At 35.8% G+C, this 14,843-nt stretch overlaps 1 protein-coding gene across 1 annotated transcript; it reads left to right on the forward strand.

Moving 5' to 3' along the window:
* Positions 1 to 3,081: 3,081 nt before the first annotated feature.
* LOC120490857 (neuronal pentraxin-2) lies at positions 3,082 to 11,658 on the forward strand. The gene is made up of 5 exons (XM_039688353.2): positions 3,082 to 3,693; positions 5,305 to 5,524; positions 6,293 to 6,537; positions 10,173 to 10,352; positions 10,587 to 11,658. Exons 1-5 carry the CDS (start codon positions 3,277 to 3,279, stop codon positions 10,812 to 10,814), a joined length of 1,290 nt encoding a protein of 429 aa, XP_039544287.1. The 5' UTR covers positions 3,082 to 3,276; the 3' UTR covers positions 10,815 to 11,658.
* The last annotated feature ends 3,185 nt before the right edge of the window (positions 11,659 to 14,843 follow it).

Below are 14,843 nucleotides of genomic sequence, written 5' to 3' on the forward strand. Positions count from 1 at the left end.
GAAAACCTGAAATAAATAATAATAAAAATAAAATTTATTAAAAAATAATAAAAAATAATACCATTTAAAATCATATATGCATCTCTTCTGGTATCACAAATTATCATTCCAGGTTCAATTAAAAATTAGGGTTAGGTTAAATGCTCATTATTAGGACTGCACAATATTGAAAACCTTAAAAAATGTGTTTATCTGCTGCTACTGTGTATATATATATTGTGATATAAAAACAAATTTCAAGAAAATGAAAAATGCTTTATTTTTATATATGCTATATTTTTATAAATGCTATATTTTTATCACTTGAAAAATGCTTTATTTTTTATACCATCACTTTGCTTTTGCTTTTATTCTTATTGTAAAGAACTTTCAAGAATATTATATATATATATATATATATATATATAATACTCACCTAAATACTCAGTTACAGGGATTTTCATGCACAAGAATGATGTGAAAAGAGAAAAACATCCAGTATGAGGCAGTCCTGTGGGCGAAAATTCTTTGTTGATGCTAGAGGTCAGAGGAGAATGGGCCGACTGATTCAAGCTGATAGAAGAGCAACTTGGACTGAAATAACAACTCGTTACAACCGAGGTATGCAGCAAAACATTTGTGAAGCCACAACACGCACAACCTTGAGGCGGATGGGCTACAACAGCAGAAGACCAGGTACCACTCATCTCCACTACAAATAGGAAAAAGAAGTTACAATTTGCAAGAGTTGGACAGTTGAAGACTGAAAAAATATGGCCAGGTCTGTTGAGTCTCGATTTCTGACATTCAGATGGTAGAGTCAGAATTTGGCGTAAACAGAATGAGAACATCGATCCATCATGCCTTGTTACCACTGTGTAGGCTGATGGTGGTGGTGTAATGGTGTGCAGGATGTTTTCTTGGCACACTTTAGGCCCCTTAGTGCCAATTGGGTTTAAATGCCACAGCCTACATGAACATTGTTTCTGACCATGTCCCTTTATGGCCACCATGTACCCATCATCTAATGGCTACTTCCAGGAGGATAATGCAGGTTACATTTTGTTCAATAATGGCCCATGTATCCAACATCACTTTGTATTAGCAAAGGAATTTGCTGTTCAGTAAGTGAGCCATGTATACATGCATACATACATGTATGTATTCATTAAGTAGCTATCAATTCATTCAGAAATCTCTCAGATTTCATTAAAAATATCATCATTTGTGTTCCGATGATGAACGAAGGTTATACGGGTTTGGGAGGAAATTGGGGTGAGTAGGCTAATTAATGACACAAATATCATTTTTGGGTGAACTATCCCTTTAATAAAATGGTCAGTTTATGTCTCGAAAGTAACTTGCCCAGATTGTCAATTCATTTGTATCCATATGAAACAAACACAGTACTATTAATTGTGCAGTGTCCGTTTCACAGTATGTTCTTACCACTGTTAGGGAGGTGTCAAAGTTCTGCCAGGCTCAGCAATATGCTTGGTTGGGCTGCTCCCGGCATCAGTTTTCTCTGCAGTGGCTCTGGTGAAAAGCCAAGTTCTGTTCATGATCCTGTTAAACCTCTGATCCAGTCCAAAGGCACACCATGTTTAGTTCCATAAATCAACATTATTGCCTAATGTTTTTTTCTTCTATTCATATTTTTTATAAATAGGCTACAAGTATTCTAGTTGTATTTCTTCTGTTTATATAATTATGAATATTTGTATACATTTGAAAATAAAGTATTTAAATAGTTTGATAATGATGTCATTGTTGAGTAACCTGGCAAAAGCTATTGTCGCCTGCGTGCTTATAATGCAGCACTTGCAGTCTTGATTTCCATTTTACTGCAGATGTCACATGACCCCTCACAATGACCTGTAAAACTAATCTAATCTCATTTAACTTCATCTTGTCCACGTCCGTAGTTACAGAATATATGTAAGCAATAGGGGACACCGGAAAGTGTTCAGATTAAAATGAGTTTTACCAATTAGAAATGACCAGAGGTGCAATCATTCATGACCAAAATAACCCTATGATCAGGCAGTAGAAGTAGGCTAGTAGCCTAGAAGTAGCCTAGTAAGTAAGCTAGGCCTATATGTAAAAAAAAAAAAAAAAAAACAGTCTAAAGCTAATTTTTATGCAAGAAAATAAATTGTGATTTGCGTTTATGGATTTGAATTGACAAACAGTCATCAGCCATCCTTATTATTGTGTAATTTGCAATGTAATTTGATATATATTATTCATTTTAATCTAAATATTTCAAATAAATAGAAAATAAATTTCTATTTTAAGGATAACATTACTTTTATTATATGCCCTCCCTTTACTAAAAAATTCTGCATTTTTACATTTTCTAAAAAACAGAAGCCAAAAAAAAACATAATTTAGTAGGCTATGATTTATAAGCTGTTTTCCTCGGTGGGCAAAAAAAAAAAAAAAAAAAAAAAAAAAAAATGTCCCCACAAGGACAAGGATTTCGTCATTTTTGTCCCCATAATCTAGGATACCTGAATCACCCAAACACAGCCTGTTATTTTATGCAATTCTTTTATAGTTGTTTCCAGTTGGTTGGTGATGTAAAATGGTAATTATATATCAAACATAATTGTATTACTTCAATTAATTCATGCTTAAAATTAAATGTCCATGTTTTCAATTAGTTTTCAACAGATTGTGAGCTGTAACAATGTAGCCCATATGAAAATAATTGACAATTTAAGGACAATTACTTTCATTTATATTAGACAAGCAATTTATATGCACATCAACATGACAGATGTTAAAACAATCATCTCTGCACCGTCCCCCTATAAATATTTAAATGTTATAAAGTAGCCTATATTGGGCTACACAAAGCCAATAGGCTACTCAAATAATCCATGTGTTAAATAGACTTATAATTAAGGCTTTTATCTTTGCTCCTGTCCACCGATCAAAGAAGACTTTTGGAGAGATATATAGGCTACCTTTTGTTAAGAAACTCTCTCGCTAACTTGTTGGATTAAAGCTGCTTTTTTTTTTTTTCAAGGGCCAGTGACGTTAATAATACAGCCAATCCGATTCCTCCAATCGCTGAAGTTCATTTGTTGACTGTCGCTCTTCTTGTCAGCAGCACCAGCGCGTGAAGCGCGGAGTCAGTAGTTCAAAGGGCGGGGGATCATTAATAATACTCACCGATGGAAATATTTTACTCGGTATGTCTAGTTTAAGGTAAGTTTTGCGGTTCAATACAATACGTTCTTCTTATACAGATTATTAAGCCTCTCCACGCGCCTGTTACATCACTACAAAATGCTTCATCCGATCGCCGGACTCATATGCGTCTATGGACTGACGTGTGTAAAAATTGTCTATGGACAAAATGAAAAAGGTGAGCGTTTTCTATGCACTGCAGTCCCCATTGACAAGGATACAAGTTGTCCCGTGCAGTCTCTGCCTTTTCAAAGCTCATCGGTCCAAGAAGAGGAACTGAGAAACACGGTCATGCAACTTCGCGAGATCATTTTACAGCAGAAGGAGACAATTGTCAACCAGTTAGGAACAATTAAAGAGTTGACGTCTAAACTGTCACGATGCGAGTCTGACTCTGAAACATTTAGGAAAATTAATAAGGACACAATGGATGATGTGCCCAAAGATCCAAATGACACCATTGACGTTCTTGGAAAAACAATGCAGGGTCTGAAGGATCGACTGGAAAACCTAGAGGTAAGAAATCGAGTCATATAAGTTTAAGTAACATATAAGTTTGACGCTTTTCCGTGTTCTAAATGTGTAAATAAAGAGATTAAATGACTAAAAGCAGTTGTGCTGGATGTTTCTCTGCCACGACTATTTTGGTAATTATGTGGAGGCGTTGAAGATTTGCAGGGATTAACTCATTAGTTAGTACGTCTCTATCTCTTAACCACTAACGGCAAAGTTACTTATGATGCCCCACGCGACAAAATGTCTGGAACCTGTCAATGCCACTTAAATGTCAGGTGTTAATCTGAGTATCTGACTGTGTAAAATGATGGAACTAACCTTAACTCGATATTTTTTCACATGAGGTGGTTTTATCTGTCATTGAATGATTTTTTTTTGTACAAACTACAGTTTTGTGGGAAGTTAATTTAGTTTGTTCGTGTTTTTATGGTTATTTGCTCAATGAAATATTTTCCCCGTGAAGCCCTTTTTGATAAAAGGCAGAATTGGGCAAAAAAATAAATACATTTCCATTAAATTAACTCCTTAAAAATATTTGTGTTTACTTAAACTGAAAAAAATGGTATAGGCTAACCTACTGGTTACTTCCCAATTAACTGATTTAATTCACGTTATCAAGTTAAAACCAATATATCAAAGATTAATTTATAATAAATGTCAACAAAACAAATTAAATAAGGTAGAAATAGCCTAGCAGTAACACTTTAGTTTGGGGTCCAATTCTCACTATTAACCCATTGCTTATTAGTAGGCTATTACTTGAATATTGACTGTTTAGTAATTATAAAGCACATATTAATGCCTTATTCTGCTTGAACATATTTTACATCCCTAATCCTATCCAATACCCAAATTTAACACCCAGCTTACTAGTAATTCGAAGTTTATTGAGGCAAACATCATCATAGTTAATAGTTAGTTATAGTGAGAATTTAATCTAAAATGACTGAAATAGCTATTTAAGGTACCAATTGCAGGACAGGTTAGCTCTTTTTACATTGTCCCTAAAAATACATCTATTACACCTATTAAATATTTTTTGTCCTCATCAGAGATTAATTTATTTGTTTTTATTGTTTATTTTTATTTATCCAACATGGTGCAACTTCAAGAAGGCATTCTTGGTTTTTCAGAGATGCAAAAAAAATGTGATGGATGTTTTTAAAAAAAAATATGAAAAGAGGCATATTACTTAATTATTATTAGCATTTAATTGATTTTAAGAAACAAAAAAATTTGTGAGATTACAAAGCAGAGTATGATTTCTTTTTCTTCAGCACAAATGTTTTCACCTGTTAAAGAAGATGCTTGAAACCTACATTTGATTTGTGAATGGAAAAAACATTATTACTTAATTTAGTACTTAATTTTCTTCATAACCGGGTCCTGGACATCAAATATTATATTGATGTAAAAAAAGAAGAAAAATTTGTACAAAAAAGAAAGAACAATAACTGGATTAGTAAAGAGTTTTCCTAATTTTTACTAACTGTTCTTAGTTCAGAATGGAATATGTTCTATCAAGCAAAGACAAAGCCTTTGTATAATTCTGTCAGCTATGTTTAGGAATCCAGTGATTTATTTATTTATTTTTGTCTTTTCTTTCCAAAGCAACAGCAAATGCGAGCCAATATCTCTGGTGGCTCCTTCCCTAATGAGCTGAGAAATCTACTGCAGCGTAGACTGGAGGACTTGGAGAATCAACTGCTGAAGAAGGTCAATGAGCTCGAGGATGAGAAGTCCCAGCTATACAACGAGACAGTCGCTCATCGCCAGCGCACGGACAATACACTCAACTCTCTCATGAACAGGATCTCTGAACTGGAGAAAGGTTTGCACAAAACACTCTTACGTTCTCTACTTATTATTATTTTCAAAGGGAAAAAAATTGTAACATTTTATTTCAAATGTTTGAAACTGTTTAGCACTGTGTGCTTGTGCTTAATAAATTGCTAAAATTTTAGCCTGATAGCCTTGTAGACAGCGGTCCGACATATAAAGATATATATCCGGTGAGCTGAGTTCTATCCCGGCTCGGCTCCACCCCATGCTTTCCTGTCTGATTTCTATGCTGTTCTATCCAAAAAAAAATACAAAAAAAATAATAATAAATATATATATATATATATATATATATATATATATATATGTAATATATATATTATATATATATATATATATATATATATATATAATATATACAGTATATATAAAAATATATAATATACTGTATATATATATATATATATATATATATATATACAGTAGTCAACATTTGAAGTTGATCAAAACCTTTTATTAAAGTTATACATTAATTTTGAACAATAGTCATAGAAACTTTGATTGACTTTTTTGATCCACTTTAAATGTTGACTACTGTATATTACCATATTTATCTGGTATAGTGAAACAATTCACTTCTTTATTTTCTCTACATTAAAATCTAGTCTTGATAATAGCTGTCCACATCATTTTTCTTAATGTTTGATTTAAAAGAGTTAGGGCCGAGGGGTAATCAGGTTGTTTTGTTGTCCGTCAGCATATTTCTGCATTATTCCAGAGATGATGCAATAATAAATCACTCTTTTTGGCTTTTAAGGTGGAGCTGGATTCAAATCACCAGAGAATTTCAAAATCTCTCTTCCTCTTCGCACAAATTACCTTTTCGGACAAGTAAAGAAAAGCCTACCAGAAATGTACGCCTTCACTGTCTGCATGTGGCTCAAGTCCGGTTCGAGCCCGGGCATTGGAACCCCGTTCTCCTACGGAGTGCCTGGACAGGCAAATGAGATCGTACTGATCGAATGGGGCCATAACCCCATAGAACTGCTCATCAATGACAAGGTAAAGAAAAGAAGGCTTGGCATCGATAGTTATAAGGACACTGATGTTCAGTAATCTGCAACTGTTAGTCATCATTGAATCATCAGCATAGACACGTACATACGAAAAATGAATATTTACTAAAAATAGAAATGTCTTTCCTACTTTTTTACAATTAGTTCAATGAAAAATTAATATCTTGTTATGCTCATTGTGCTCATTCACCTTTATTTAATTTTTCTATAAAAAACACAAAAGATTTGATGAAAGTGCATGGTGATTTATATCGCCAAGCTCCCAAAAAAGAAAAAGCATAATAAAAGTTGTTATTCTGAAGCCATGTGAGTTTACTTTGAAAAACTAAAGATCCCGTTCTTTGTGATCCCATGTTTCAAACTTTAGTTAGTGTGTAACATTGTTGTTAGAATATAAATAATATCTGTAAAATTATAAAGCTCAAAGTTCAATTCCAAGCGAGATATTTTATTTAACAGAAGTAGCCTACATCGAACGGGCCGTTTGGACTACATCCCTCTACTTCCTTATTTAATGACGTCAGTAGATCAGACTAACGTCCGCCCACAGGAATGCTCCCTTAACTCCCTCAACTTGCGCACTTCTTCTAACTTACTGTGTTTACTCAGCTCTTACAGTGATTTTCTGAAGTAAAACTGATGCTTCATCTTTTGTGTGATTGTACAATGAACTTAACCGCATCAGTATATGTTTGATCATCATTCGGACCTGATCCGAAACAGCAGACTTGTAGGCTATTAATAAATAATGGATACATACAAGCAAATGACAAATACGTTATAATAACCGTAATTGGCTTTATGCACAGCTGCACTACTTCCTGAACTTAAGCCAGCTACTTGTTTCCTGTCTGCCATTATTGGACAAATTGATTAACCCAGGTGTGCCTGACCTCAGTAGTCACGGCAACAATAATCAGACACACCTGAATTAATCATGTTCGGCCAATAATGGCAGACAGGAAACAAGGAGCTGGCTTAAGCTCAGGAAGTAGTGCAGCTGGGCATAAAGCCAATTAAACGACTAAACTATCCACATGTTTCCTACGCCCCATGAGGCCTTGCGTCAAAAGTGGGCACGTCTTCCGTTTCGAAGTAAACAAAGCATACGTCACACTCGTTCATTCAACAGTTGACAGTCATTCAATTTATAGCGATGCAAACTAGCTAACGATGTGGGAACACAACCTCAACGAAATTAAAAAGGGTGAAATAACAGTACCTTTACCCTCCGCAGTAGTTAATTGTATTATAATAACATTATTAATAATCAATACTCATCAAGGCATGGTGACAGACAGTTGTGTGAGCTGGCAAACAATTAAAATAAAAAATACACACGTAGTCATTGTGCTTTGGAGTTTATTCAAAATTATAAATGAATGTGCTACTTGAATACATTAACTGGCACATTTGGTATTCTGTCAACTCAGGCTTTGATCCTGAGTTTAGGTGTAACATCAGTAGCGAACAGCCAATCACATGCTGAGAGAGTTTATAGAACATTAAGAATTTAAACAAATGTACACAGGAAGATTCGTCGTCTTTTGGTAGGTGATGGAAACTACAGTCGTTGACAGGATCAGAGACGGGCTCTGGATCACTCTGATTTCGCTTTCAGCTTATGTTCAAAACAATCACGTTTAAGCCACTGAATTAGTTTAGTCCGGCTATACATACAACCGCGAACAGCACATGTTGTCCCTGAGCTCCGTCACGACATCTCTCATAAAGATTTGCGTCTTTAAATAGTAAAATAATTCTCAGAAAAACAGCTAGCCTCTTCGCTAACTAACACACAAAATACCATTGGAATGCTACTTCTGCCGCGTCACCGGAAATTTCACCCACTTTATTTTTTACAGGAGCGCCCCTCGGAAACTTGTGGATATTTGTTCCATCTCTATACAGCACTCTGACTCTGTAGGCATTATTGTCTGACTCGAAATAAACACCGTTACTGAGAGTTTCTGATATTATCATCATTCCGTGAGATGAAATTGTCCCGAGAGACTGAGCGCTCCGCCCCCTGTGCCAGCAGCAGCAGAAAGTTCTTCTAAAAAGTTCTTTCTAAAGAAAATTGTTCTAAATATTTGTAATTTTTTTTGCGTTCTACAGAAGAATGGCTTAAAGGGTTAGTTCACCCAAAAATGAAAATTAAGTTAATTAAATTAAATTAATTACTCACCCCCATGCTGTACTAACCCCGCAAGACCTTCGTTCATCTTCGGAACACAAATAAAGATATTTTTGATTGAATCTGAGAGCTAGATCAGTCCTACATAGACTGTCTAAGGGACTGGCTCTTGACGGCCCATAAAGTCATTAAAGAAAAGGTTTAAATATTCCATGTGCCTACAGCGGCTCAATTATAAGTTTATCAAGCGACGAGACTACTTTTTGTGCGAAAAAAACATAAATAACGACTTTATTCGACTATTCCAATACTTCCTTATGGGCGCATGCGCGAGAACTGAGACGAGGACGTTCTCATTCGTCTACTTCTTGTTACCGGCTGCTCACCGCTTAGGAGTTTTACCGCCACCTACCGTATAAGATGATGTGCTGATGTAGCTGGAAGCGCAAAACTTTCTGTTTACAAGCAGAGGAAGATGCGCGCTGTACATACGCTTTTGAATTTGCGTATTTTCCGCACTATAAGGTGCACTTAAAAGCCTTTAATCTTTTCAAAAACGACAGTGCTGTGCGCCTTATAATCCGGAGCGCCTTATATATGGATCATCATTTTATACGGTAGGTGGCGGTAAAACTCCTAAGCGGTGAGCAGCCGGTAACAAGAAGTAGACGAAGGAGAACGTCCTCGTCTCAGTTCTCGCGCATGCGCCCACAAGGAAGTAATGGAATAGTGGAATAAAGTCGTTATTTATGTTTTTTTCGCACAAAAAGTAGTCTCATCGCTTGATAAACTTATAATTGAGCCGCTGTAGGCACATGGAATATTTAAACCTTTTCTTTAATGACTTTATGGGCCGTCAAGAGCCAGTCCCTTAGGCAGTCTATGTAGGACTGATCTAGCTCTCAGATTCAATCAAAAATATCTTTATTTGTGTTCCGAAGATGAACGAAGGTCTTACGGGGTTGGAACAGCATGGGGGTGAGTAATTAATGACTTAATTTTCATTTTTGGGTGAACTAACACTTTAAAGGTTACTGCACACACACGAGCAGCGGATCTCACGCGTTGTTTCGCTTCCCGGGAGATGTAGTTCATAGAGCGATTTTCACATAAAACTAAATGTTACTCTTCTGTTGTATGACAAACTGCGACGTTTTTGACTTTCAGAATTATCTTTTAAATTGACAAACATCATATGTGTAATTGAGGGCACAGTTCAGACGGAATAAAAAGATACGTTGTCTCTCGCCATTGACTACCATTCATATTTTTTCCGAAATAAGGTCCCATGAGCCGGAAGCGGAGGGACTAGGCTCTCTATAGCTTCATATGACTACTTTTGTTGCTTGACAGTATAAATCACCATCCATTTTCCTTGTGTGGAAAACAGAAACATACAATCTCACTTTGTGATTTTAAAAAAATTACTTTTTTTAACTATTTTAAGATTAACTATTTTTTTAATACCTCCTGTTGTTAAATAGGTGGTGCAACTACCTCTATCACTGAGCGATGGGAGGTGGCACCATGTCTGCATCACTTGGACTACCAGAGATGGGCTTTGGGAAGCCTACCAGGATGGCCAAAGATTGGGTTCAGGAGACAATCTGGCCCCCTGGCACCCTATCAAGCCTGGAGGAGTCCTCATCCTGGGCCAAGAGCAGGTGAGAACATAAACAGAGCTGATACAGCAGTTCCCAGACCTAGTCGCAGTGTAGCTGTAATATTATGCCATCCCAGCACAACAGTGTTACTGACTCATGAACTTTACATTTGAAATAAAACTTGACCTCAGGCAGCAAACAATGTCATAGAGTTAGCATGCACATGCTCTAAGAGTGAATAAAAGGGGATATTGTTGTTGTCTTAACGAGGCCTGTCGTTTATGGCCTCCACAGGATGTAGTAGGGGGGCGCTTTGATGCCACCCAGGCCTTTGTGGGGGAGCTGAGCCATTTTAACATCTGGGATCGTGTCCTGCGCTCCACGGATATCATCGCCATGTCAAACTGCTCATCCTACATGCCTGGGAATGTGGTGGCCTGGACCGACAGTAACATCGAGGTTTTCGGAGGAGCCGCAAAGTGGCCGCTGGAGCTATGCGAAGACCGGCTATTCGACAATTAAGTGTTTGCGGATATTTGTGAGCGATATGATATCCTTTTTTTTATCCTAAAAAAAGATTTATCTTCATCATTCAAACAAGAAGTAGCAAATAGTTCAAAGAATAATCAACAATATATTTTAATATTTTTGGAGAGATTACAACATACAGATAAATGTAACTTTTCAGTTAATATATTCTGTTGACAAAAAGAAATTGGCATTTTAGAAAGTATTGAATCAGATGGTAAATGAATGACCATCATGTTTATGAACCATGCATTACCATGTCACCTTGTTGGTTTATAGAAACGCACACACACACACACGCTTATCCTGTCAGAATGTAGCTGCGTTAAGCCCAAGTCACGTTTCATTGCTAAGTTTTTGATTTGAAGAACAAGGTCACGTATTATAGGAAGATTGTGTGCTTCCTTTGGTGAGGGAGACCACATTTTTAGCCTGTTTAGCATTAGCACAAACCATCAGAGCAAATCATGTGGTTAAAATCTGTTAAAGGTTCTTATAAATACATATTTATTTTAAAATGTAGAGAACCAACTCTCTTTCGAGTCTAAAGCCCATCTCTATTTTCGCTAAGTGAATTACCCATACCCATTGTACCCAAGACAATTACTGAACTGTGAATTATGTTGCAAGGTCTGTTTCTTTGAATATTTGATCATATTTTTATACCCTGCTTTTATATCAGATATGTAATTTAGTGTTGTTTTGTTTATGCAATGTCAAGAGACCCATATTTTGTTTAATGAAAAGCCTTTTTTGCTTACTGTGCCAATTGTTCAAGGTTTGCTTGACAGTGCTTACCTGTAATTGCCAATGAAAAATAAAATAGCGTTGAAATCTTGTTGTTTTTCTGCTATATTTTCCATTGTGGTTTAATCTGTTTTGTTTTTCAACACCAATAAATAAATATAGTATTGTAATAGGCAGTCATTTTCTATAGCTACAACAGACATTAGCCCTGCTTGTTTGTGGCAGTGGTAAATTTGTTTTTACCAAATTTAGTATCAAATTAATTTTTACCAGATTTACCCAAATATACTGTGGAAAACTGCAATGAGAATCAAACCTCTGCAGATATAACTGTGGTAGAGGTCAAAAAGTGGAAGGAAAGCCTGTAATCACACCGTTCTGATGGACAGGTGGCTCAGAGGGCATTAGCCTGTCTTAAGGGATAAGATCAGTCCCAAGCCAAAGCTCGTGTCACAGAGGGACATTTCACAGGACTGGACAAACTATTTAAAAAAAGAAAATGACCTTTAGAGAGGTGGACATAACATTCAGAAGTTAATGGGTGGAGTAAGAGGTCAGCGCATCCAGTTTTTAGCCACGGGTACTGAGAAGATCTCTGGGTTCTGGAAAGAAAACAGCTGCATCTCCGTGACCTTCACCTATAGGGAGAGAAAATCTCCGGCTTCCTCACAGCTCACACCCCTGAGATGATTAACACTTTAAAGAATTCTGTTTACTCATGCTCTGCCAAATGCATTTCAGTCACACATCAACATTATGAGCTTTGAAGGGAAGGATTTGACTACTGGCTGTGTGATTTATAAGTTGCAAAACAGCATTAATCTGAATAAGGAAGAGTGACATGTTTAGTATTTGTTTAGAATTGGATCATTTAAACCATTACTGCTAAAAGTATTCTAATAATAATTTCAAAAGATTGTGAATGCTTTTTTTGTGGTTGTCACTATTAGATTTGTATTAGTAACATAAAGGTGGACACTGTTTATTGAATTTACTGAATTTAATTATTGGGTTTTATGTGAAAATACTGATGAGGTCTCAAAAGTGTGGATGTTTAAAATCTATTTAAAATGTAAAAATTCAATCATTTTAAAATTCTTAATTAATTTTTTTAAAATGTAAAATTCAGTCATAATTTATGAATAATACAAAACATGTTAGAAGCACCTTAATTAAAAATAAATTAATTCTCTGAGTAAAAAAAATAAAATAAATAAAATTATGACTTTTGATTTTATTATCTCCAATAGCTAGATCTAAAGCGTTCCACAACGTTTCCTAAAATACAGCACGCCTTAAGTAAACACACTTGTTCAGACATTTTTTTGAAAGGAAATCAACACTTATATCCAGCAAAGATGCATTCAATTTATCAAGAGTGAAAGAATAAGAATAATGCGACAAAATTTTCAACATTTTAAACTTTGGAACTCTCTATTAATCAAACAATCCTGCAAAAATTAAATAAATTTGAACTGTTTCTTGATCACCACAACAGAATTACGAAGGCTCGCTTCACACTATACTCTGTAAAAAATATATTGTTGGTTTAACTTAAAAAATGAAGTAACCTGGTTGCCTTAAAATTTTAAGTTCATTGAAATGGAAAAATTAAGTTGATACAATGAAGGATATTACTTTAATCATCAGAAACTCGAAATATTATGTTATCCGAACTACATAATTGACAAAAGAAAAAATGTGATTAAAAATCATGAAAATATTTTTTTGCAGTGTAAAGACTGGCTGCTGAAAATTGAGCTTTGCCATCACAGAAATAAATTGCATTTAAAATATTGAAAAGTTATTTAAAATACTAATACTATTTCACATTATTATTACTTTTACTGTATTTTTGTGTTTTTACTTTATTACAGTTTTCCAATAAATAAAGCCTTTGTGAACATACAGTGCCCTCCACAATTATTGGCACCCCTGTTTAAGATGTGGTCGAGGACTTTTAAAAATTCTCCCTTTTTTTAAACAACATAGAACCCAAATGCAAAAAAAGAGAAAAATCCAACCTTTTATTTAAGTACATTACTTTGGTGGTAAAAAAAAAATGTAAAAATTTAGAAAAATAAAAACTTCAAATCATGTGTCCCACAATTATTGGCACCCCTAACAATTCCGCTGAAAAATGTAATTGATTTTAAAAAAATATATATTTTCTGTAGTTGCTAATGTTGGTCAGGATATCTAGGAACTTTTAATTAGTAATTCATGACTTCCTATTTCCCTGGGGTATAAATATGACATGACACATAGGCCTAATTCTCTTACCCATTTGTCAACATGGCAAAGACAAGAGAACACACCATTCAAGTAAGGCAGATGTGTGTTGACCTTTATAAGTCAGGCAATGGCTACAAGAAAATAGCCACTCACCTTATCTTGCCCGTATCTAAAGTTAGAGGAATCATTAAGAAGTTTAAAACAACTGGAACAGTGACAAACAAGGCTGAAAGAGGTCCCAAGTTTATCTTGCCACAACGCACTGTGAGGAGGATGCTAAGAAAAGTAAAAAAAAAGTCCTAAGCTCACTGTCACAGAATTGCATCAAATAGTGGCATCTTGGGGTCACAAAATCTCCAAAACAACCATCAGACGCTCTCTACATGCCAACAAGATGTTTGGGAGGCATGGTAGGAAAAAGCCTTTTCTCACTAACACTGACAAACGTAAACGTCTGGAGTTTGCCAAGCGGCACTGGGACTTCATCTGGGATCGTGTGCTTTGGTCGGATGAGACTAAGATTGAGCTTTTTGGCAACAAACACTCTAAGTGGATCTGGTGTAAAACAAAAGATGTGTATGCCGAAAAGTACCTCATGCCCACCGTGAAGTATGGTGGAGGATCTGTGATGCTGTGGGCCTGTTTCTCTTCCAAAGGCCCTGGGAACCTTGTTAGGGTGCATGGCATTATGAACGCTTTGAAATACCAGGACATTTTAAATAAAAACCTGATGGCCTCTGCCAGAAAGCTGAAGATGGGTCGTCATTGGGTCTTTCAGCAGGATAATGATCCAAAACGTGTAGCAAAATCTACACAAAAATGGTTCAGTCACAAACTCAAGGTCCTCCCATGGCCATCTCAGTCCCCAGACCTCAATCCAATCGAAAACCTGTGGGGTGAGCTAAAGAGGAGAGTGCACAAGAGAGGGCCCAGGATTCTGGATGATCTAGAAAGATTTTTCAAAGAAGAATGGTCAAAGATCCCTCTCTCTGTGTTCTCCAATCTTGTGAAATGTTATAGGAGGAGATTAAGTGCTGTCTT

The sequence above is a fragment of the Pimephales promelas genome, chromosome 17, assembly GCF_988280905.1.
Source record: "Pimephales promelas chromosome 17, fPimPro1.hap1.1, whole genome shotgun sequence".
In the NCBI taxonomy this organism is placed as follows: Eukaryota; Metazoa; Chordata; class Actinopteri; order Cypriniformes; family Leuciscidae; genus Pimephales; species Pimephales promelas.

Excerpts from the sequence above, each read along its gene's own strand:
- LOC120490857 (XM_039688353.2), top strand. The coding sequence starts at position 3,277 with ATGCTTCATCCGATCGCCGGACTCATATGCGTCTATGGACTGACGTGT. Across the intron at positions 3,694-5,304 it reads ATCGACTGGAAAACCTAGAG|CAACAGCAAATGCGAGCCAA; the intron begins GTAAGAAATCGA and ends TTCTTTCCAAAG. Across the intron at positions 6,538-10,172 it reads AACTGCTCATCAATGACAAG|GTGGTGCAACTACCTCTATC; the intron begins GTAAAGAAAAGA and ends GTTGTTAAATAG.